This window comes from Monodelphis domestica, chromosome 4 (genome assembly GCF_027887165.1).
Source record: "Monodelphis domestica isolate mMonDom1 chromosome 4, mMonDom1.pri, whole genome shotgun sequence".
In the NCBI taxonomy this organism is placed as follows: Eukaryota; Metazoa; Chordata; class Mammalia; order Didelphimorphia; family Didelphidae; genus Monodelphis; species Monodelphis domestica.
This window is the reverse complement of record NC_077230.1, coordinates 423,910,012-423,934,723: the sequence shown is the minus strand read 5'-3', so window position 1 is coordinate 423,934,723 and position 24,712 is coordinate 423,910,012. Positions and strand designations below refer to the sequence as shown.

The 24,712-nt window shown below is 40.6% G+C and overlaps 2 protein-coding genes across 2 annotated transcripts in view; both read left to right on the top strand.

Moving 5' to 3' along the window:
* LOC103102615 (carcinoembryonic antigen-related cell adhesion molecule 5-like) overlaps positions 1–3,761 on the top strand; it is a 30,728-nt gene extending 26,967 nt beyond the window's left edge. Inside the window, exons 6-7 of the mRNA XM_056796416.1 lie at positions 2,967–3,242; positions 3,619–3,761. Of these exons, the coding sequence (XP_056652394.1) occupies positions 2,967–3,242; positions 3,619–3,749 (407 nt within the window). The 3' untranslated portion in view covers positions 3,750–3,761. The remainder of the gene's footprint in view (positions 1–2,966; positions 3,243–3,618) is intronic.
* LOC130453965 (carcinoembryonic antigen-related cell adhesion molecule 20-like) overlaps positions 3,761–24,712 on the top strand; it is a 37,288-nt gene continuing 16,336 nt past the window's right edge. Inside the window, exons 1-3 of the mRNA XM_056796417.1 lie at positions 3,761–3,916; positions 12,223–12,504; positions 12,586–12,858. Coding sequence (XP_056652395.1) covers positions 12,231–12,504; positions 12,586–12,858 — 547 coding nt within the window. The 5' untranslated portion in view covers positions 3,761–3,916; positions 12,223–12,230. The remainder of the gene's footprint in view (positions 3,917–12,222; positions 12,505–12,585; positions 12,859–24,712) is intronic.

Here is a 24,712-nt window from a genome sequence, read left to right as displayed (position 1 = left end):
AAGACAGAGATTGAGAGAGAAAGACAGAGAGATAAAGAGAGAGATAGAAATATGTGAGAGAAGGAAAGAGAGAGTAAGAGAGAGAGAAACAGACAGACAGAAAAACAGACAGACAGACAGACAGACAGAGGGAGGGAGAGAGAAAGAGAGAAATAGATTTCCTTTAGGGCAAGATCAGCCTGAATAGACCTATTTCTTCATTTGGCTGTGTTAGGCCCTGGCTCACCAAGGATCTTGATGCTCTTCCCTCTCAGAGTTGATTTAACTGAGTGTAAGGTTTAAGTATTGCCTATTAGCACTCTCTTCCTCTCCTTCTTATATGAGTATTCTTCCCCTCCCCTTCCCAGGCGTATTGTTGTATGAAAAAGATTATCCTATTTATTTTATTTCTTCAAGTATCTCTTGGTACCCTCTTCGATTCCCCTTTTTCTTTTTTTGCATATCATCTTATAGACCTTCACAAAATGGCAAAGGGCCTTTCAGATACTTCTGGCCATGCATCGTCTGCTCAGACAACATGGATCTACGTTTGGCATTCAGTCCATATTCTGTATTTTCTCTCCTCTCAACTTTTTTCAGGCTATGTTCAAGTTTTATAAGGAGCTTTTGGAGATGGTCTCATTTGATCCAACAACATTATTATGGAGAGATTATTATTCAACTTTTACAGATGAAAAAACCGAGATAGAGATGGAGACTTCCTAGTGAGTCACAGAGACAGTAACATTCTGAGATAGGATTTGAACTCAGGTTTTCCTCACTCTAAGTCCAACACTAGTCTCTATGCCATGCCAGTCATTTGATTCACTGGGCTTGCCAAGGCAGCTTGAAAAATGTCCAACCATGACCCTCTTGCCCAGGAGCATGCTTAATGTTCCTTCATATTCTCCTCCCACTCCAAAAGGCTCAAAAGCTGACCTCAGATTAGTCACCATCCTGGCCAGTCCCAGTTGGCTTTACTGGATATAAGTGGGAGGCTCACTCTTCCTAACCCTAAACTTCCCAAAAAGGACCCATGGACAGAGTGCAAACTCTACTAAAATCACAAGAAGAAAGGTCAAGGAAGCTGAAATATTTCTAACTTATTTTTTCCACATTGGAAATTAATCCTAAAACAACTGGCCAAGGATGACCCAAGACAGAAGTTTGGTGAGCCTCGTAGATATGCCCAAGGATTGTTCTGGGACATGTATAATTTAATATCTGTTACCCAAAAGGGGAACCACATTTCCCAATTTATTTCCTGTAGACAGAGGATAAGTGAGTGGGCTATGAGTCTCTGCCTCCTTTTTGGGATATTGCACCATCACCGCTGATTGGTTTTCCTTTCTATCTCTTCTGTTCCACTCCTATCTCTAACAATTGTAGTTTTCTCATAGAAGGTGACAAATGACAAATCCTAAAAAACCGCGAGACCCCCTGGATTCTCTTAAGTCAAGCTTAAGCTAACATTGGTACATGTGAGAAGCAGGAAGTGATGTAAAAATGATCCATATATTTTGCATAACTAACTCTCTTAGAGCTCTTTTTGAGGAGAGGTGGCTCTGGCTTTTTTTGAGCCAGAGATGTGGCTGATGACAGCATGCTGGGTATCTTGCCATGCCTGCAGCTCCTGTCTAGGTTTGACTCCTGGCAGAATTTTGTCATCTTGTCATCTTAGCGTCTTGTTGTGGGTCAGGTGAGGCATGTTCCCTGAGCTCTCTCAGAGTTTAGGCTGATTCTTTTTTTTCCTTTACCTTTCCTTAAAACGTCATCCTCCTAGGAGGCCCCTCATCACACAGGAGGCCTTGTGGCTGGAAGGTCTCTGAACTGCCCTTCACTCAGGCTAGAACAGAGAAATCTTATACCCTTTTCCCTCTCTCTTCTTCTTAATTCTTTCCATCAATATTAATTAAACCTCCTTAAAATTCCAAAACTAACATGAGTATTTTTATTGGGATTTGAATTAACCCCTGGTCACCCATTAAATTTATATTCCATTAAAAAAATAACCCTAGTTTTACCCCTTACACCTTAAACTGTCACATAGTGAGTACAAGGCTTACTCCTCTTTCCTTGGCTTTTCTGGAGGCACCAGCTGGAGAGGAGGCCCCTCATCTTGGAGGAGGCCTTGTGGCTGGAAGCCATGCAAGATTTAATGCTCTAAACCCCATTCACCTTGACTGGGGCCCTTGGACTCGTGCCTGGTATCTCTCTCTTTTTCCTCTCTTTCTTTCTTCCTTAATACCTTCCTTCTATTGTAAATAAACCACCATTACCAATGATTGCTGCATCATTCCAAAAAGGAGGCACAGCCTCGATGCTCTGTCACTTATCCTTTGTGTACAGGAAGTACGTAATGCCAGGAAGTCTGTGGGCTCTCAGAAAATGTAGTTCCTCTTTAGGTCACAGATTTTCACTCATACAGATATACATCTCTTTCAGTGGCAAGGCCTACCTGTCAACTAGATTAAGGAAAGTACTTTCCTTGGATGCTAAATGCTTAGGGAAAATTAGGCCCCACTGGCTTAACTTCCCAGCATAAGACCATATCTGAACTTGAAGATCACATTTAATGTACTAATTCTCATTTTGCAGGGCAGGAAACTCCTAAGGAAAGGGGAAAACTCAAGTCAGGGAATCCTGGAAGTAAAACATAGTCCTAGACACAAAAGATGATATTGTGGGTTCAGAATCTCTAGATTGAACCAGGTATCACCTGACTCCCAGGCTGAGGCTCTTCTTCTGTACCCATTTCAATGTCTGTCAGCCTCAGGAACTGAAGCTAAACTTTTCGTAAGGCCGGGAGGAGTTGTGATCTGCACCAGAGAAAGGGGTGCCTTTGTCTTTGCCATTAAAATCACAGGTTCTTGGTCTCTGGCCTCCAGCCTGCCAAGGTCTTAGACAGGCCACTTCCAAAACACTTATTTGGTTTTAAGGTATGAAAAAGAACCAACACAGTCATTTTCTGTCTATTCTCTGCACAGCTCAACTGTCCAAACCTACCATTCTCACCTCCAACAATACTGCAGTGGAGACCAAGGACTTCTCATTGACCTGCAATGGTACAGGTCAAATTCACGCTTACCAGTGGCTCATAAATGGACTTGCCCCAGCTGATAGCAGGATACAGCTGTCCCCGGATAAGAGGACACTCACTATCCGCAGGCTCACAAGAAGGGAAAACAAAGGGCCCTATGTGTGTGAAATCCAGAACCCATTGTCTAGGAATAGAAGTGATCCATTCACACTGGATGTTGCCTGTGAGTATATTGCTTCTTCCTACCTGGTGCCTTCTTATAGCCTGGTGGTGTGTTCCCAGAGGCCAAGATAATTCAGTCACTTCTCTGAGAGCTAAAGATGTATGTCTGAGGTTCACAACCCTCTTCATCTTTAGGGAGCCCAGATTGGCCTTGTCATGTTTTCTGGTGGAGGGTGGCCAGCCAGGGTGCTGAACTGGAGAAAGCCCTAAGATCTTCCAAGTTTAGATTCACACTGGAAAAGAAGAGAATGAGCTGTAAATTTCCCAGCTCAAAGGAGTATCAGGGAGGCACAGTGTTCCCTGGTGATGGGTTACAGAATAGAAGATGCCCTTATTGCTACAATAATCTTAATATGGAATCCCTCTCTTTCCTCCAGATGGCCCAGATACACCCAGGATTATCCCTACAGTTGATCAGTACCCTGTTGGGGCAAATATTATGTTGATCTGTTCTGCTAAATCTAAACCACCTGCCCAATTCACACTCAGCCAAACTCTCTATTACTAATGTGTCCCTGAATCATGCTGGAACCTATATCTGTCATGCATCTAACTCATATACTGGCTTGAATAGCACCAAACACAAGACTCTTACAATCTATGCCAAAGAAAAGAATACTACACTCTCTGCAGAGGACAAGAATTTAACAATTAATGCTGAGTTTACAATCTATGGTGAGTAGCTGGATTGGGTCCCTAACTTTGCATTGTACTCTCCCCTTCCCTGGCATGAGAGAAACAGAGATAAGTGACATTCTGCCCCCCTGGTCACGTGGCACAATGCATTGTGGTAAAAAGAGCCCTGAGCACAGAATCATGAAACTTGAATCGAATTCTTCCTTTCCTGTTTACTATCTGTGTAGTAAGTGTGTCTCCTACATTCCCAGGCTAAGTTTCTGTCTCTGTAAAAATGAATAATCTTTTGCTCTGTATATAATAAGATTCTATGTAGAGAATGTCCGTTTTACATGGTAGGTGCAAAAAGCAGGTGAGTTTTCCTCATTCTTGTTGTTGATATTGGATTATTGTCTTCTGTTCCAGAGGTATAAAACCTTCTTTGTCTCTCAAATTCTAGGACTGCAGCTTCGATGACTTTACCATACAATTTCCTTCAGTCTGTTTCCCTTGGGCCTGTGGACCCAAAGAGGCTTTCTAGTCTTGGTTGAGGCATAAGCTATGGTCATGGAATGGGGAATGGCCTTGATCTCCCTTTTCAAGGAAATTTTGGAGATGGAAAAGAGAATTTAAACTTTGTCTCCTTTTACACACAGAGATTCACCATTGCACCTATATTTTTCCTATTTGTGTTATAAACTGTCACTTAGAGGCATGGCTGCTATGAAACCTGTTCTTATTGATGTAAAAGGAAGATTGACTTTAGCATCCCATGGATGGGTCCACATCAGAATCCCTGCTGCCCAATTAATTCACTAGTCTGACTCTCCTAAGAATAGATGACAGACCCTCCACTCCCCTAATCCCACTAGTTTGTATCAGGACCATAGTGAGATCATCTCTGGCCTTACTTTGCTTTTATTTCATGCAGCTTTATTGTTACAAACCTTAGGGGTATCCCAACTTCCTGTCCCTCACTCTGGGGACTTTCTGAATGGAGAGCAGGGAGAAGAGATAGAATTGTGAAATGGAGAAGTGACTTTGGGAAAGTCAGACTCCAACAGTATATACTTTAGAGGAAGGAAGACTTTTTGTTGGCCTAAATCTGTACATAAGGATCCCTAAAGTCCACATTTTAATTTAGCATTTAAATTATCTGTTTGTTACTGTATTTTATTTTGTTAACTATTTCCCAATTGCCTTTTCATTGTAACAGTTAAAAGAGTGGTTGCCTTAAAACTGTGACTGCGGGAATATGGTTTCAAGACAGTGTCTTGAGTTAAATCAAATATAAAGTGGTCGCCAGGGAAAAATTCCCAAATATGAAATATACCCAAGTCAGCTGGGTTTTTATGGAGATTTTAATTAATACAAATAAGGAATTAAGGAAAGGGAGAGAGAATAAGAGAAATATAGTATGAAGGTCCTAGGCCAACATTGCCTAGGTCTGAGCCTTAAGAAAGAGACTGTCAGTCTTTAATCACTAACCACAAGATTCTTCCAAGTAAGACTCCAGTGTTCAGAGAGACCCTCTAGTATAGCTCAGGAGGCTCCACTTCAGCTTCCAAGACTGAATTATTTCAGCCACCGAGACAGAGACCAGCCTCCAATTCAGAGGCCTTCTGGCCTCCTTTTAAAGAGAATTTTCTCCTATGTCACCTCCCCTAAGTTTTCACATCTACCAATCACAGTAGAAGTTTTCACTGGACTGACCATTCTTAATTCACACCTGAGTAGACTAAACTTTTGAGTAATTCACACCTGAGTAGACTAAAACTTCACACCTCTTTTGTTAAGCTTGTCCCTTGCAAGTTTGCAAGTTGCCTGACCTTTTAGTGATTAATTTGATGACCTTCATAGGTACTTAGCACCTTTTTGTATTAGATCTAAAAATAGACCCAGCTTAAGGGTTTTAGCTTTACTTTAAGTATGGGTTAAGTACTTTTCATTGTTCAGTAAGGAGTTTACAACTTTATCTTCCCCTAAAGTATACCTAAGTATGGGTGGACTAATGTTAGAGTTCCCACCTTCCATTGCTGACTAAGTACCTTCATTGTTACAATAAGGGGATAGCAGCCTTAACTAAAAATGTTCTAAGGTAGCGTCTGAGAATTTTTAAGATTCACAAGTCTGAGAAATTTCAAGATTCACATCATCTGGTTCAGACTGCACCTGGGTGTACTCCAGATTATTTATTTGATACTTGTGGTCTAAAAATGAACTTTTTCTTATTTAAATTTTTCCAGTTAACCAAAATCTGTTTTCTGTCCCTCTTCTCATCGATCCCACTAAAGAAAAAGAAAAAAATCCTTGTGACAGGTATGGACAATCAATGAAATCTAATTTCTATGCTCAAAAAATTTCTGTTGCAACATACACCCTGAGTCCATCCCATTTCTGAAGTGAGGCAGCTATTTTCATTGGAAATGTATAGCTTTTTGTGGGAAGTGAGTAACTTATTTCATCATGGGACTTCTGCAGTCCTGGTTGGTCACTGCAGTGATCAGAGGTCCCAAGTCTTGCAAAGTTGTTTGCTTTAAGAATATTGTAATTATTGTATAAATTACCCTCTTGGTTCTACTCATTCCATTCTGCATCAGTTCATACAAATCTTTGGAAGTTTTGGGGGGGATAATAGGGATGGTAGAATCAGATAGGATCCAGAAGTAGATCGGGAAGCTGGCACTGTAGATTAAATGGCCTCAGAGGGCTTAACTAGAATCATAGAGCCAAATGGTAAACACAACCCTTCTGTGTGAGGAGGAATTTTTTAAGAAGTCATTAAGTCATATTCAACTCTTCCTGACCCTATTTCTTAGCAGAGATCCTGGAAGGGTTTGCCATTTCCTTTTTCAGCTCATTTTTATAGATGAGGAAACTGTGGCAATCAAGGTGAAATGACTTTCCCAGGGTCACACAGCTGGTGAGTGTCTGACACCAGATTTGAACTTGGAAAGATGAGTTTCCTGGCTCCAGGCTCCATCCACTATGCCTCCTAGCTGTCATTTAATCATTAATTAGAGCAGTTCAAAGTAGCCTGGGCTATAACAAAAAGTGGGAGGATTTCCATCCATCATGAGATGCCTTCCAAATCAAAGTCAAATGATCAAATGTTGAGGTTGTCCTAAAGGGGATTCCTTCTATGGTTATGTTGGACAGGATAGCCTCTGAGATCCCCTACAACTGTAAATTGTGGACTTCAATGAAAACTCCCTAATACTTGGAGCTGTCCTGTCTGTAAAATGCTCAGCACACATAGTAAGCCCTTAAAGGCTTCTTTTCCTCTCCTTCCCTCTTCTCCTCCTCTGTGGAGGCCAAATGACCATCTGTTACATCAGATGTCCTAAAGATGCTTTTTTTTAGACAAGGGATGAACTTGATGGTCACAAATCTGTCTTCAATTCCAAGCATCCATGGTTCTGCCTGTAAGTTCAGCTGCCAGGTTCAGATGGATTTGGCTGGTTCTCCTTGACCCCAGAGGAATGAACATAGAGTAGTGAGTCAAAGCTGCAGTGAGTTAGAGTTAAGATGATTGTCATGGCAAACTTCCCACCAATTGCAGTGGTCCAAAATTGATAGGTTACTATAGCCAAGAGGTTTCCAAACAAGTGTTAGATTGTTTGGGCAAGTTGGCCCTCTCATCCCAATACTGAGCTTCTGTAGGATCCTTGGAATATAAAAGGTGGTAGAAATGGCCAGACAGCAATTACTGGGGGAAAAAAAAAACTTTTGGAACTGTTTAAACTAAAAGCTAACTTTCTGTCTGTAGCCATGGAAGTAGAGATACTTCTGTGCTCCAGGAAGGCCAGGCCACCCCTCGAACTGATGCTATATGCATTTCTGGGCACCACCGGTTCAAAGAAAGATGGAGAAGCTGTCATCCATGAGGCTGAACTTTACTGTCCCAATTAGCCAGGAGGGAAACCCAGAGCTCTCATATACAAGCTATGGCAAGAGAGACCACAGGAGGCTGGTGTTTCATTATCAAAGGTCTGCCCTTTGCTGAGTGAGCAGAAGCTCATCACCCCATGCTTGACCCCAAGGAGATAAGATTTATTTTCAGGCTCATATATTCATGATGTCCATTTTGTGAAAGCAGAAGGTCAGAGAAATAGATAGTGGAGGAAAAACTATAAATCATAGTTAATGAAACATTCGAGTATCCTGTGGCAACGCACAGTTCTGGCTGAAGGAACTGAGCAAGAGAGGGTTTAGATCAAGGAGGAAATAAGCCATTCTGAAGAACCTGTACAGCCCCTGGGTGGAAGCAGGTCAGTATTGCTCTATATGGCACCAGTGGGGAGAGCTAGCACTGAAGGGGGTAGGTTGGAGGGAAGCCAGTGTCAGCATAGCCTAGGGGAGCCCTCAGAAGCACAGCTATCCAGAGGAGAAAAGAGGCCACACTGCTAGGAGCCATCAGGCCATGACACCTTGACAGAGTCACATGTGGTAGTTCAGGAGGCCACAGAGTGATTCTTGGCAAGATGTGATTGACCACTCAATCCCCTTTGCATAACCTCTCTCATCAATGTCCCTTACCAATGGAATTGACATGATTATCATCCCCCCTAGTCTGAGAAGGAATAATGCAAGAGCAAAATACCTGTACCCTAATTCCCCAAAACATCACCAAAAGATCAGACTCTCAAACCCAATCCCAAAGACTATCATGGGTTAACTTTTACATAGGTACATAACTCCCAATAAAACCATAGCTACTGGCCAAGGCAGAGAACTTTCCCACTTACAGAAACTTATTCTCATGAAGACAGCATGCAAATCAATCATAAAGGCCCATACAAAATGTACAGGTACACCAAGCTTCAATACGCCTCAGTGACTCGACTTCACAAACCAGTATCTTACCAGTGGGAAACTCACTAGTAAACTCTGAAAAATGATCTCTAATATTAAATCTGAATTGTGTTCCCAGTACCTCTCAACCTCAGTGCTATGATTGTTGACTTGTCTTTTAAGAACTTTTGATTGATTATTTCTTTTTATTAAAAGCAATAAGTAATTTTCCTTGATTTTAAGTTCAAAACTCCTCACAGGGTAATGAGAAAATTAAACCACCTGTGACAAAATCATTTATCTTGTGTAATCACAATACAAGAATATAGAATGTTAATAAAGTAATTTGTTAAAGTTAATGTATCACTTTTCCAATTATCTCCATTTAGACATGTGTATTAGGTAATGTGTGCCAAAAAAAATGGGTATAAAAAAAACACTAAGCCTGGGGATGGCAGAGCAGTTATCAGATGCAAAGCATTCCCATGGATGTAAAGATATAACTGTCTTCCATTTGTTATTTTTTTTGACTTATCATTCACCACCTGTTGGGAACCCCTGGAGTCATGAGTGAGGCTGGACCTTGCCCATGGCACCATATAACTGACAGTCATGGATAAGCAGAGGCTGAAATGACCATTGATCAGACATTCTGTGGTATCTTGGACCAGATGCCCTCTGCCAGCTATGGCACTTTATTGCAGAGATAGTGCTAGGTTGTTGGCCCATGTGGGTCTTATCATATCCCACTTACCCATTAGAGGATGCTACAGAATCTCTCCTTCAACACAGTACATCTATTATAGACTACCGCATCCTCAGCTGACCAAAGAAAGAATGAAAAGCAGCACTAGAGGGGGAAGGAATCAAGTGGCTACTTTGTGCCAGACACTATGCTAAGCTATTTACAAATATCCTCTCATTTTATCAAGGACAGTGGATAGAGTTAAAAAGTTCAGGGACCCCACAGAGGGACAAGGTCCTCACACCACCCATAGGGTACTGCTAATGTCCTAAGGTTTTCCCATGAGACACCTGCACTATGAAGCTCCCCCAGGGAAGGTTTCTGGAAGGGATGCTGCCACCATCCAAAAGGAAAGACTGGGTGTGCCAGTGAAGCTTCTTGAGGGCCTGCAGGGTACCAACTTGAAGCCATTTTGGGAATGGGGAACCCTCTTGAGGTCCATCCAGTGGCCTCTCTGAGGACCAGGGTTGCCTACCCAGGCATGGCGTCATGGTCAGATAAATGAGATTAGACACACCATGCATTCAGTCCACGTACACAGGCATAACACATAGTGCTCTGCCATGGTATCATGTTATGTTTATTTTTTAGGTTTTTGGTACACACCCATAATCAATTCTCTACGTATGTGACATTCTACAGTTTGATTGGATATTATCAAATCACTTAACAAACACTCTTGTGATGTTACTACAACAAAGAATTCTGTGATCATTTACTAGGTTTCTACAACACTGTGATAGATTTGATTAATGTGAATAAAGCCATTTGTGGGTTACCCCTTGACCTGCTGAGAGGATCACTGTGCTTTTGGTCAGCTTTCACTATCCATCATAATTGCTTGGGAGATGAACAACAAAACATATTCATATCTAGGTGTGAGGACTTAAGGCAGACCAATTTGGGGGTTTTCCTCAATTCACAGGTTCTCTTTTTCTTGTGTTACTTTGAGATGCCTAGCGACGCTGCTTGGCTTTTGTTCCAACAAATTCATTCAAGTGTGGTAACTGTAGGACAAGATTCATTATGTAGTAGGGTCTTAGGGCGTATCTTGTGCTAGAGAAAGGAGAGGTCATGGGCAGTAATCTTTGGGCTTTTATTCTGTAATTGTAATCGTTTTGGGGTAATTTTTGGGCTTAAAGTAGGGTATATATTTATAGATCCTTTAAGTATTTGCTCTCATGTTATTTCTTCTGTATTGGGGAGAGAATAATAATCATAACAAGTCCACTAGTGGGGAAAATTTGGGGAAAGAAATCATGAAGGGGGATCATCAGGGGGCTCTCATTCTGTGGCTTCTTTGCTGACCTTCCTTCCTCAGACCATTACCTTTGTCAAACGGTCAGGGTATGATGGCCTCCAGCAGAACCCAAAGGAAAGTAACTCTGTTCTGTCCTTCTGCCAGAGGGAGACGACATCCTGCAGAGAGAGACCTTGGGATATGCTGAAGGGAGTCTGGCCTCAGTTATGGGGTTTAGGGCATCCAGGGGATTTTGTATGAATCACTCAGGCCCTGGGAGTCTCCCATTTTTCTCATTAGGAAATAAGGGGAATGTTAGGTGATGTTGATGTTCCCTCCAGATGGAGATCTAAGCTCCTCTGGTCTCTGCCAGCCCTAAGCCTTCAGCACCTGTTCTGAGAAAGGCCCACAAGGGATCATCAGGCAAAGAGGGGGAAAGTTTGGGTCCTGGAACAAGAAAAGTCATTCACACCTACATCAGCCTCTTTGGGCCTCATTTTGTAAGTTGAATGGGGAGATTCTGCAGGGTGTCTTGTGTTTATAAATGAAAGGAATTTAAAATGCAACTATTCCAGCTCCCTCATTTTATAGATGGGGAAACTGAGGCCCAGAGGAGGTGAGTGACAGCATATGGAAGCAGAAACAAGGCCTTAGTAATATGTGTGCTAATTACATCCTGGAACAATGGTTAGGGAGAAGCAATTTACATTTTGAGTTCTTGTTAAAGGGATAGGTGGTAAGCAAAGTATGATGGGATCCGAAGGGCTTCCCTTTTGTTCCAGAGAGCCCTCAGGCACTCAGGCTAGCATTGCATAGGTACCTCTTCTCAGAATAATAATACTTTAATTATATACACAAAGTAAAATCCATAGGACTTCAAAGAAAACCAATTTTATTGAAATAAAGTTACCAGCCCTTTTTTACAAAATAAGTTCATAGATATCATATTAAAAATCTCTGAATTCAAATGCAATGGTCATGAGAGGCAGCAAATAACCAAAGTGGATAGGGAGGATACAAGGTAAGTAATCAAGAAAATCCATGTTCTAATTTTGGCTCAGATACTTGTAAGCTGTGTAATCCTGGTCAAGTCACTTAACCTCTGTCTGCCTCTGTTTCCTGAACTGTTAAGTAGAAAGAATAATAGCTCCTACTCCCACAGTAATAACATAGTCCCTGGGAGTATTAGTAATCATAATAATGAGGATGATAAAAATAAAAATAATAGCACTGGTGTAACACCTACCATATGCCAGGTATATAGTAGACACTTAATGAATACTTATTCCCTACTCCCCTCCCCAACTCAGTCACTAGATTGTGTACCTCCTGGGACCTCTCTGGAGGTGGGATAGTCTAGGACACATCAATCCCTCCAGTACTTTCTACTCATATGCCCTATTGACAAAACTATGGAACCATGAGGCATCCTTTTCCCCAGAATGTCAGGACCCACCCCTGTGTGTCTGTAACAGAAATGTTTCTGGTTGGCCTTCTGGTGTTTTGTTTTTCCTGAAGAGGTTACCAAGTGAAGAAGATATAGGTCAGTCATTCAGCCAATTCTCTCTCCTCTTTGTCTTTCTACAGAGAACTTGATGAAGCACAACAAAACTATCAATAGCACCAGCTTTGTCATAGAGAATGGCACTGCAGTCTTGACATGTAACACAGAGGATGAAGATTTACCAGATATTTGGTGGTACTTCAATAATAAGAGACTGATCCTCAATGACAGGATGACTCTGTCTGAGTATGGCCAGACCCTCACCATCATGCCTGTGAAGAGAGAAGACAGTGGAGCCTATCGTTGTGAAATGTGGAATCCATTCCTTGTCCATACAAGTAACTCATTCAACCTGGTTGTCAGCTGTGAGTGACTCTGTATCTCCCCCTCTCCCAATCCTTTCTCTAACAATGACTGACATTTCATATTTTTTCATCTTTTCATAGATGGGCCAGAGGAAATCAAGATTCTTCCAAAGCATGTTCATGGGCAGATTGAGGTCTTACTCAAAAAGAAGCTGATTTTAGAGTGTTGGGCTAATTCTCAGCCACCAGCCCAGTACATATGGCAAGTGAATGGTTCTTCTATATCTGGAAATTCAGGAAACACTTACACAATCTCCCAAGCATCGTGGGAACATGCAGGAACATATACGTGTGTAGCAATGAACAAAGTGGCTAACACAACTATCTCTACAAAGATCACAGTCAAGGTGATTGGTAAGTCACCTTCCCTTCCCTTCCCTCAGAGAATAAGTTTTTTGGATTGGTCTCAGGAGGAGGCATTCGGGGCCATCTCTGGTGGGCAGCTTTTCATAGTGATTTGGGAAAAGTCACATTAAAAAAAAAAGAACCTGACTCTAGGCAATGTGGTCAGACTTATAGTGAATACCAATATATTTTCTGCTATCTTGTTCTTGGTAGAAATGGAGACTGACTTCTTTTTCTCCTATAATAATCTTATAAAGTCATGTACACATCCAAGAACATCCTCATTTTGCCAACATTGTACAGAGCTCTGTGCTAGGCATTGAGGGAAATTAAAGGTGTGGGTGATACTCCATTCCAACTTTCAAGGACCTTAGGAGGTAGTTGAAGGATGGACTTTCAATGCAGGTAGTTGATACACAATATTATATGACACTGCATATTCATATATTACATTATCCAACATATATAGAATATGGCTGCAAATTAAGTATTCTTGGAAACCTTAGAAGAAATCCATTCTACTTGGAGGGTGAGCAGAAGAAACAATGTCAGATTTCAAAGAACAGTTATCACTTGATAAACTCTTCTAAAGGAAGGGTTTTTAAAAACGGGGGGGAAATTCAATAGGCCAAAGGAGAGGAGAAAGAATATTCTACTTCTAGAAATAAGTTGCCCAAACCAAGATTCAGATGTGGAAAAATGTAGTGTTTGTCCACATGGAGAAATTAGAACAATGCAACCTGAGAAGATAGTTCGTGGCCAGCAGAAGTATTATTGAGGGAGGCCGCCATTTTGTGAAGGTACTTGAATGCCAGGCTAAGAACACCAAAGAATAATTGGTAGATTATAGGAAGGCCCCAAAATATTATTATCAGAGATTAAAGATACATATCTGTGTTGGTCATACACATTTGGTTGGCATATATCATTTATCAACACTGGGTAGACCAGTGAAACTAACCCTGACATTCAAGGTCAGACTTTGGTTGAATGTGATCATTATCACATCTCTGATTTGGCTGTGGCTAGGTCAAAACTACTTGGATGGGTAAAAATCTGGGGCCTCTGAAATTACTTTTCTACTCCTGAATTCCAGGCAAAAATAGCCTCAGCTTCTAGCTGAGATGCTGAGAATATAGAATTTAGGTTAGGGAGCTGTGAGTAGGCTGGTGCCGGTATATAATTAGGTTTGTAGAATATTGTCATCGAGAGACCAGGCAAAGTAGCAGAAGGAAGAATAGAAAGTGGCTCTCCAGCCAAGAACTCTAACACAACCACTCCAACAAAGGTTGAGAAAGAATAAAAGATCAAGTAGAAAAGAGAATTTTTTTCAACAGGAAAATCCAGTGAGCCATTTTCCCAGCCCAGATCAGACCAAAGTCTGAGCACGTGAGCTAAACAGAAAAGTGACAAGAAAATGAGACTGAATGAGGACTTGGGGAGGAAGCAATCTTGGATGCCTCAAAGATGAGCCTGAAATGGTTTGGGGAGCAGGAAGAGGAGACCAATGGAAGCTATACAACCTGAGCTAGGGAATCAGTGCCTACTAAGCAGAGAATTCATGCAGAGAGGGGTAAAAGCAGTTCTGGGCCTGGACAGTTAACAAGGATCTGGTGTTTTGCCCCCTTTCTGAGTCTGAGGGTTGCAGCTAAGTAACCAGGGCAGAGAGCTCAGAACAAGGGGAATCCTGAAAGAGTAACAGTAATGATCCCACAAAATTTAGCAGCTATCACCATAAATGAGTGAGTATATTGGAATATGATATTCCAAAAAGCAAAAAATATAGGCTTACAGCCAAGAATAGTATACCCAAAAAAACATGGGGAAATTGGTTATTAATGAAGTAGATTTGTTTTAAAGAGGACACAGTGAGGAAAGAGGAAAAAATATAAGAAGGAAATACACAGTTTTTATCATTAGAATGTGAATTAGATTAATTCATCCACAAATGTAAATTAGATGATCTTAGCCATAAAAGAGAAGACAATAAAGTAGATTAAAGGTTAAGCTAGATTGCACAATGCTTATGACCCAGTTCAACTGCTTGGAAGCAGTTAGTTATGCTAACCACTATACCTCCAATGCTTCAACATTGGGTTTGTAGAGCCTGATTGCCCATTTCAGCTCATGAAGCCTGGGGTTCAAGTGTGGCCTCAAATACTCCCTAATTGTGTGACCCTAGGCAAGTCACTGAACCTCAATTGTGTAGTCCTTCTCACTCTTCAGCCTTGAAAACATACTTAGTGTCAATTTTAAACAGAAGGTAAGGTTTTATGGAGGGGTTTTAAATAGGAAAAATAAAGGGCTTCAGCAAAATCTATTATTCATAAGTTGTACTAAAAAAAGCAACAGAGAAAGAGCAATCTTGATCTGAGACAATCTAACAGAAAAAATGTACTTGATTTTTAAAACATAAGCAGGGAAATTGCATTACACTGAATGGTACTATGCAAAATTTAATAAGAAAGGCAAATTGAGGCAGACTTCTCCAAAGAAATTATTGTTTACTAGTTAAGATCTACAAACCAATAAAGCAGGTCTCTTGACACCTCAAATATCCAAAAGGCTCTAAATTGTGTATTCATTATAATTTTATAAGCATAGTAAAAAGAACAAATACCATATCATTGTTTATGGAACTGGTTATATCATACAAATGAGAAGTCAAGATGCATACATTAAAGATAAGACAGACAGCATACATAGGACCAGGCATGTCTCTTAGTTTCTAAGGAATGCTTTTGTGACTTTTCAGGGTTCAGCTGCCTCTTGAGGTCACTGATATCAGACAAGAACAGCAAACTCAAAAGCACCTGGGCATAAACTAAGACCACATGAAATTTAAAGGGATGAGGCTATGGTCAACGTAGTCTGCTTCTTAAGGATGGCACACTGATATATTATTTCATTTCAAAGAGTCTAAAGTTACATGACTTTAAAACAAGCTTCCCTTTTGTAAAAAAATAATGATGAGCTACACAAAATGCATAGAAAAGCTGTTCAATATAGGTTCAAAACTGTTCAGATGCTTTTTATAGATGTTATCAAAAGTATCCTCAGTCATGAAATGAAGCCCAAATATGAACTTCCCTCCAGGGTCAGGTGCAAGGATGCTAAAGAGATTCTTATTATAAAAATAAAATGTTTATTGAAATATATGAGGATAAATAAAGGATTTCTTAGGGATTCTAAATCCACCCAAATAATCTCCTAGGTTCCACAAGGAACTGCTTCTCCTGTGTTTCACAGGCTACACTAATCCTCTCTGATCTGACTAACCCAAATTTATACTATCTAAATAAAAACTACCATTATTATCCTTATAAATCTTAACTTTGCCTTCAAATTATAAAAAAAGCAAAGGCTAACTGGTTGAGTCTCAACAAGAATCCAGTTGGGACTCTGAGCCTTAACAGACTCAGAGTCCAAACCAAAGACCAGGTCTTTCTTTGGTCTTCTCAGCATTAAACAATCTATAAAAACCAGAATAGATAGTCAATAGTGTTTCCCAAGTTGAGAAAGGAAAATACTGAGCTCCTTCAGATCTTTCCCTCAGACTGAGGGAGAGAGGCAAAGAGATTACCTCCTCTAGCCCTGAGAGAGAATGAGAGTGTCTCTGCCAACTGCCCGAGACCAACTCCCAACTTCCAAAGAGAATTTATTCAAAGAGAATGATATTCAAATGTTACTAACATAACAATTAGAATTTTACTTATAAAGCCAAGCTCAAAGTTACTCTTTCATTAACAGTGATTATGGGAGAACTAGAACTTATTTATTAAGCCTCAGAGAAGAAAGCTGAATTTTTTATATTATTGGCTACTCTCAGAGACAAAGAAGCATGGGATGGTTAAACAGAATATAGAATATGATGGGTGAATGGAACCCCTTATCGAGTGAAATGAATTATAGAATTCAGGATAAAGCAATAGTACTAAATATAAAATACTAAGTCAACATTTTCTTTTTTCAGTACCACAAACAATAAATTATTGTACCCATATAACAATGAATATGTCCCACATGGTATAACAGTTCAATACTTAAGAAAAAAGTAAAGAAATTCTGTGACAGTAAAAGTATAATAACAAGGGACCTGAATGTACCCTGTTCAGACCTGGACAAACTATTGTCCAAAAGAAGGAAAAAGAAGTTAAGAACTTGTATAGAATTTTATAAAAGTTTGGTAAAATGGATCTCACATTATTATTGAATAGAAAATTCTAAAGTACTGGTTCAAAAACCATTTTATTATTTCTCCTCTTGTCCAGAGTAAGTGGCCCAGTTTCCATTAGCAACCCTTAACCCATCCCCAGTACTGATTCTAAGATGGAAGTTAGAGATTTTTAAAAGAACAATACATGGAGCACTTGAAACACAAAGAGGAAGGATATGAATTAAAATATTAGGGGCAGAAGACCAGTAAGAAGGCTCTTCCAAGAATTCAGGTGGAAAACAATAAGACTTGAATTTGGCCGGAGTAGTGGGGGAAAAAGGGTAAGTTCCAAGGATTTAAAGCTGAGGTGACCATTACATAGAGATGTTTCATCTAGTCCATACAGCTTCATTTTCTACCTTAGAAAATTGATATCCAAAGAAGAAAAGGATCTTGCCAAGATCCCACAGCTAGCAAGTGACAAGGACAGGATTCTAATGCACCTCTACAGATTTCAAATCCAGAGCTCTTTCTGCCACACTGCACTGCATTTTGTAAAATTTAAATTTAGTTTATCTACCAAAAGTATTATATTTTTAGAGCTTTATTAAATATTATTAGAAGTAAGAATTAAAGAAAATACAAAATAAGAAAGCACATGCCTAGGCACAGAGCCCATTCACAGCCACTTATATCTTGCCTGCATGTGCTTAGAAGCAGAAGCCGAGAGAACTCCAGTAGGCGGTACAGTCAGTTTAAATATCCATTTTGTTCTTGGCCCAGGTGAGGACTCTGGTGAGATTTTAGGGAATTCTGGTAATTACCAAGGATTTCTGGGAATTGAAGTCTGGGGTTCAAATCTCCATTTTTACACTTTTAGGAATAGATATGAGAAACTCATGTAAAGGTTTATGCAAAGAGAAGTTTGATCATCAAAATGGCATTCAAGGAAGGTTGGATTGGGAAAGCAATATGAAGTATGAATTAGAGATGTGAGAGACCATAGACAGGAACACTGGTCAGAAAACTGTTGCCATAATCTAGAAGAAATGAGAGAATATCGATTAGAAACTGAGAAGAGGGGGTAGATGTGAGAGAATACTGTTCAGGTAGAATCAACACAAATAACCTTAACATTATGGAAAATATCAAAGCAACTGATTAAATTTGAGGCTTGAAGGAAAAAGAAAATCAAAGATGGTTCCCAATTTGAATATGGGTGCCTGGGCAGTTGATGCTTCCATCAGCAGAAATAGAGAAGGCCAGAGGGCTGTAATACTTAAAATAATTGTAAAGGATTGAAGAAGTACAGGGGATAAGGAAGGTTTTGTAAGAGGGAATGGAGGAGTTGAAGGGATAGAGGGATTATGGATGTTGATAAAGTCAAAGGAGAGAGGCTGATGAGAGGCTATCTTTGAAAAATGAGTTTCCAAGAAATGGGACAACTATGATAGCCTGAGGGGATGTCTTCTTTATTGACTGATGTTGAGGATACCCCGAGCAGGTAAGCACAGACCTCCCTAAAGGACAAGCCTCCCCATGAACCATGGTCGCCCAGCAGGGGTCCAATAAGGACCATCTATGGTTGAATGACTGTTCTTAGGTTCAGCTCCTTCTATGTCCCCCTTAAATGATAGTTTTATTATCTGACTGAGGGTTAATTAACTCAAGATGAATTTAATAACAAGTTTGGATTGGGAAGATATCAGAGAAGAGGGAATCAGGATTTCCCTAGATTGGGTTTGAGTCTCTCTCAGCTTTTGAGCTGAGGCCAGACATCACAGATTGGTCTATCTATGCTAATCTATGCTAGTTTTCTTAAATTCAAAATCTTTAGCAGTAGACAGAAAGAGGAAGAAAATGTTCTGACCTGCAGAGCTGGTTGGGTCTGTCTCTTTGGACTGATACCCCTAAAGACTGGTCTTACAGTTCAAACTATTCCCCTTAAATCCTTTTGTTCAATGACATGATCACAGGAATCCAGGTAGAGCACACAGTTGGGAACAATGCAGGAATAGAGGTACTTCTATCCCAAGACAGGGAGAGAGCACTCCTTCCAGTCTCAGGGCCAGGAGAGAGTCCTCAAGAGCAACTGTCACTGTTCCTCCCCCCACCAACTGTCATCATTGTCAATATCTTCCCTTCAACATTCTAACTGCTGTAGGTTCCACTTTAGTGGCAGAAAGACCCAAAGGTTGATTCAGTTTTCCTTTTCACAATCATCCCCTTTTTATCGTGACCTTCCCAAGGTCATTTATATTTATTATACTTACCAAGCTAATAAATTTATGTTCTAACTACTCCCACAAAATAATAAACTTCCCTCAATTACTCTATCACTATTCTATGATAACTTTATCTACTCTAAGGAATTTTATGCAGGAAGGTTTGAGTAAGGGTAGTTTTAGGGTTTTACAATAATTGCAGTACAGTAAATGTTTGAACAAAACCATTACATAGAAATTTGAATCTTAATTCAAATACTACTTATTCTTGCTAAGTTAAACTAATACAAACATTTTTCCTATTTTATTTATCTATAATTATTTGCAAATTATTTTATCTATATATATATTTCCATTAGACACAATTTCAGCATCAGCTTTACAATAAATAATTAAAAGTTTAGTATCTGAAAATGAAGCTTAAGTGTATTCCTAAGTATAATTAACTGTATGCTATGCTTAACTTAATTTACTCCTAATCTATTCCCTACTTATTATAACTATTCTTTAAGTCCCTAGTCTAATCTATAATCTAATTTTATGTACAACATATATACATGTTATTGTGAATTTTAAAACTACTCCACCCTACTCAGGCCATACTTTAGAAGATCTGATTTAGCTATTTCCTGATTAGTAACAATGGAGATACTTGGTTTAACAGAATCAAGTCTTAGGAACTATACATTTCTCCACCCTAATTAGTTTAACAAGGTTGGGATGCCTGCACCATACTCAAAGATTTAATTATCTGAGGAAATGGTCGTCAACAGACATGTTCAGAAAAAGCAGACAGACCCCTGGGCTATCCTAAGTCAAGCTAAGCTATCATTGGTACAGATGAGATGCAGGAAAGTGATGTAAAACCATCTATATAAGGCACATCACTTGCTCTCTCTCCCTCTTTCCCTGGAGAGCCAACTCTGGCTGGCAGTGTGCTAGGTGTTCTGACATCTTGGAGTGGTGACAGTTATTTGTCTGGGTTTGGCAGTGAGTTTGTCCTTGAGTTGATTCAGGTTCAGGCATCTTGGCTGAGCCCTTTTGGAGTTCAGGTTGATTCCTTCCTCCTTCACACTCCAAAACCTTACTTTCTAGATCTCCTACTCTTCCTGCCCGGTACTAGCCAGGCAGGAGAAATCCTACACTTTTTTCCTTCTTCCTTCTTAATCTCCACTATATCAATTAAATCACCATAAATTTTCAGCTGACTTGGGTATTTTTATTATTATTTGGAATTTTCCCTAGTGACCAATTAAATTTTAGATTTTAAGTCACAACACTAAAATTATTCTTTACACTATGCTACATATTTATAGACCCTATCACTATGGTACTAAACTATAGTATGTACATTAATTATACAGATTATTTACATATAATACAATAATATACATTGTTCCCACATCCTGACATCAGTCAAATAGAAATATCTATTGATCTTTCTATTTTCTTAAGATCTTATGGAATTAACTATATATATAGTAGTAGTCTCCCGGTGACCGAGAATGACATTGTCTTTGTGTGTTTTTATCTACGGTGTACCCTCATATGGCTTTGAAGTCCAAAGACTGAGGTGCAAAGTTTGTGGCACATGGGGCATGGGATGCCCATTGTTAGAGGAGGTGTGGTTGTGGCCTGGTGTCGGCTTTCATGCGCAGTGGCAAGACATTGACGTCACTCATCTTCAAAGGTGGTGGTGGCATGGTTAATGTGGGTATGCCAGCTGCTTCTGACAGAGGCAGTAAGTTCTAGTTGCTTTGGTGTAATGCCTGCCCACTTCAAGTTGGACTTTAGCTGATCCTTGTACCTTTTCTTTGGTCAGCCTTGTTTCCTGAGTCCAGCTGACAGTTCACCATAGAATACCTGTCTTGGTATTCGCTGTGGGTCCATGCAGATGACATGTCCAGCCATGGTAGCTGGGTTTTGAGGATCATGGCTTCAATAGTGGTGGAATTGGCTCTGTCGAGGACTTCCTGGTTGGTGATTCAGTCCTGCCATCAGATCCTCATGATTGATCGGAGAGAATGTTGGTGAAATTACTCCAGCTGCTTCATGTGCTATCGGTAGAGTGTCCATGTCTCACAACCGTACAGGAGCGAGCTGAAGACCACTGTGTTATACACTTTGAGCTTCGTTGCAGTGCTTATACCGTTGTGCTGGAGGACTTTGGAGCACAGCTGCCCAAGTGCCTGACTGGCCTTTTGGATCCTGGCATTGATCTCATGGTCTAGGAACCCGTCATTGGAGATGGTGCTGCCCAGGTACTTGAAAGTGTTGATGTTAGAAAGCTGTGTGCCATCGATTGTAATGCACGGCTGTTTAGTTGGCCTCCCTGGTGCAGGTTGGAACAGCACCTCTGTTTTGCTGAGGCTGATAGTCAGGCCAAACAGTTTTGTTGCGGTAGAGAACCTGTCCACAATGGTTTGGAGATGATTTTCTTGGTGGGCCATGAGAGCACAGTCATCTGCGAAGAGAGCTTCCAGGATGAGTCTCTCTGTTGTCTTTGTTTTTGCAGTCAGGCGGCGAAGGTCGAAGAGTGAGCCATCCAGTCGGTATTTGATGTAGACACCCAGGTCTAGATCCATCACAGCATGTTGTAATACTTGGGTGAAAAATAGGTTGAATAGCACCGGAGCAAGGATGCAGCCTTGTTTCACGTCATTGAAGATGTTGAAGCGATTGGAAGTCTCTCCACCAGATAGGACTTCCCCTGTCATGTCGACATGAAAGAGCTGGATCAGTTTGACGAATTTTGCTGGGCAACCGAGCTTGCTAAGGATCACCCACAATGCGTCACTGTTCACTATGTCAAACACCTTCATCAGATCTCTGAAGACAATGTAGAGACTCAGGTTCTGCTCAAGGCATTTTTCCTGCATTTGCCTCACCATGAAGACCATGTCGATGGTGCTGCGATCTGGTCAGAAGCTGCATTGTGATTCTGGCAGATTCTGCTCTGAAATAAATGACAGGAGTCTGCTGAGTATAACACGGGTGAGGATTTTTCCAGCATTGGAGAGTAGTGAGATGCCTCTGTAGTTGTCACAGGCTGCTCATGCACCTTTTTTCTTGTATAGGGCTAAGATGGAGGCATCTCTGAGTTTCGGGGGCATGTCTTCCTCTTCCCATATGCTGGTCAGCACTATATGGAATGCCTGAAACCCCTTTCCATTTAAGGCTTTGTACACCTCGGTTGGGATCCCGTCTTTACCGGGTACCTTGCCTGTACTCATTTGTTTAATGGATTTTTGGACTTCCTTTATTGAAGGAGGGACCTCAAGTTGTTCGATGGTGTGGTTTTGGGGGATCTGGTCAAGGGCCCTTTGGTCGACTGAAGAATGTCAGTTGAGAAGCTGACTGAAGTGTTCTTTCCACCTGTTGCTGATGCCTTTTTTATCTTTTATGAGAGTGTCACCGTCAGAGGATAGCAAGGGAGTGGTGGTGGGTTTTAATGGCCCATAGACAGTCTTGAGGGCACTGAAAAATTGTTTATAGTTTTTTGTGTCAGCAAAGCGCTGGATTTCTTCTGCCTTTTTTTCCCACCATCAGTCTTGCATTTTCCTGATCTCACACTGTGCCGTGGCTTGGAGAGACTTGAATCTGTTCTTTTTAGAATCAGAGTTTGGGTTATTTTGCCATTCCATAAAGGCTTTGTTCTTTTTGTTTAATAGGTCACCAACAGCAGTGTTGTTCTCGTCAAACCAGTCCTGGTGGTTTCATTGTTTGGGGCCTAGGACTGCCTTTGATGTTTCCATTACTGTGTCTCTGAACTGGTCCCATTTCTCGGTTGGGCTTCCAGTGAGTGGTCCCTTGACAGACAGCTTGTCATCCAGGCAGGACTAGAATGTTTGCAAGTAAGATGGATCTCTAAGACAATTCACCTTGTAAAATGCACAAACTGTCTGGGAGCATTTTGGATGGCAAGGCGCAATGCGCATTTGAAGAGTTGCTCTAACCAATCGGTGGTCTGTCCAGCATTCAGCTCCTCTCATGGCTCTGGTGATCTGTATGTCCTGGATGTCTTGCCAGCGTGCAATGATGTAGTCAATGAGATGCCACTGCTTTGATCGTGGATGCATCCACGTTGTTTTATATTTGTTTGCCATTCTGAACACAGTGTTTGTGATGGTGAGTTCGAACTCTGAGCATTTGCTGAGTAGCAGTAGGCCGTTGTTGTTCATTTTGCCCATGCTGTGTTTGCCGAGCACTCCTTTCCATCTTTCATGGTCCTGGCCAACATGGGCGTTAAAGTCTTCCAGTAGTATCAGCTTGTCATTGGTGGGCACTGAGTGCAAGGTAGCGCTCAGGTCAGAGTAGAACTGCTTGATGGTCTCCTCTGTGCTGGTCAGTGTTGGGGCATATGCGCTGATGATTGTGGCATGCCAGTCTTTGCTGAGCGGTAAAGGGATGATCTTCATGAGCCTCTCACTGATGTCCACAGACAAGTCTGGCAGCTGTTTAAGCAGGTTGGTCTAATTAGCCAGGCCAACACCATGTATTCTGTCTTCATTTATGGCTCTACCTTTCCAGAAGAAGGTGTATCCAGTGGTGGGTTCGATGAGTCACCCCTTTTCTGGTAAGCATGTTTCGCTTAGGGCTGTGATGTCGCTCTTATATTGCGCCAGTTCTTTGCCGATTAGAGCTGTTCTTCTCTCAGGTCTTGGGGTATTCTCTCTATCAAGTAATGTTCTGATGTTCCATGCTCCTAGTAGGAGTTTCTTTGTGTTTTGATTTCTTTGATTTCAACCGCTTTGTTTACATTTTGCATAAGTGCAATTTCAGACACTCATTTTATTTACACAAGGTCTCCCAATATATGTCAGTTTGTGATTTTGTATTTTGTGTCTAATAGTGTTGTGTTTAATGAATACTTATCAAGTTTCTTCAGATGTCCACTTCTCATGTTGACTGATGGCTCTCTTCTTTCTTCCAATTTATGCAGTATTGCATGCATGCTATTTCCATAATATGTGAAATTAATTTTGTTTCATGATTTCAACACACTCAGTCTTACATATAAGTCCTGTTTTCTGTCTGTCCTCTTCTTATGTAAACAAATTTACAAAGTCCTTAGCTGTCAATTTCAGCTTTTTATCTTTTTTTTTCTCTCTAGTAGCTATTAAGCAAATTTACAAAGTTCAAGGTCTTTGCTGCTCATTTCAGTTTTTCTCTTTGTTTCTCCTCTCTAGCAGTTTTTCTTGATGATTTTCCTCTGGGATGCTTTAAAATATTTTCCTCTGGGCTGGAAAATTGTCTTCTCCTTGTCTCTGTGGTATGCTTGACTGCTAGGATCTTGTTGTCTTTAACATTATGTGTCGTTATTGTTTCTTTGTGGTGTACTTTTTATGTTAGATTTTTTTTTCATTTCTCAGTACTATTTTTTGTCTAATTATCTTCTTCTATGTCTGTTACTGTGAGGTTGGATTTTTCTGGTTTTATGTTGGAACAGTAGAACCATGAATCTTTCCCTGCAACTTTTATA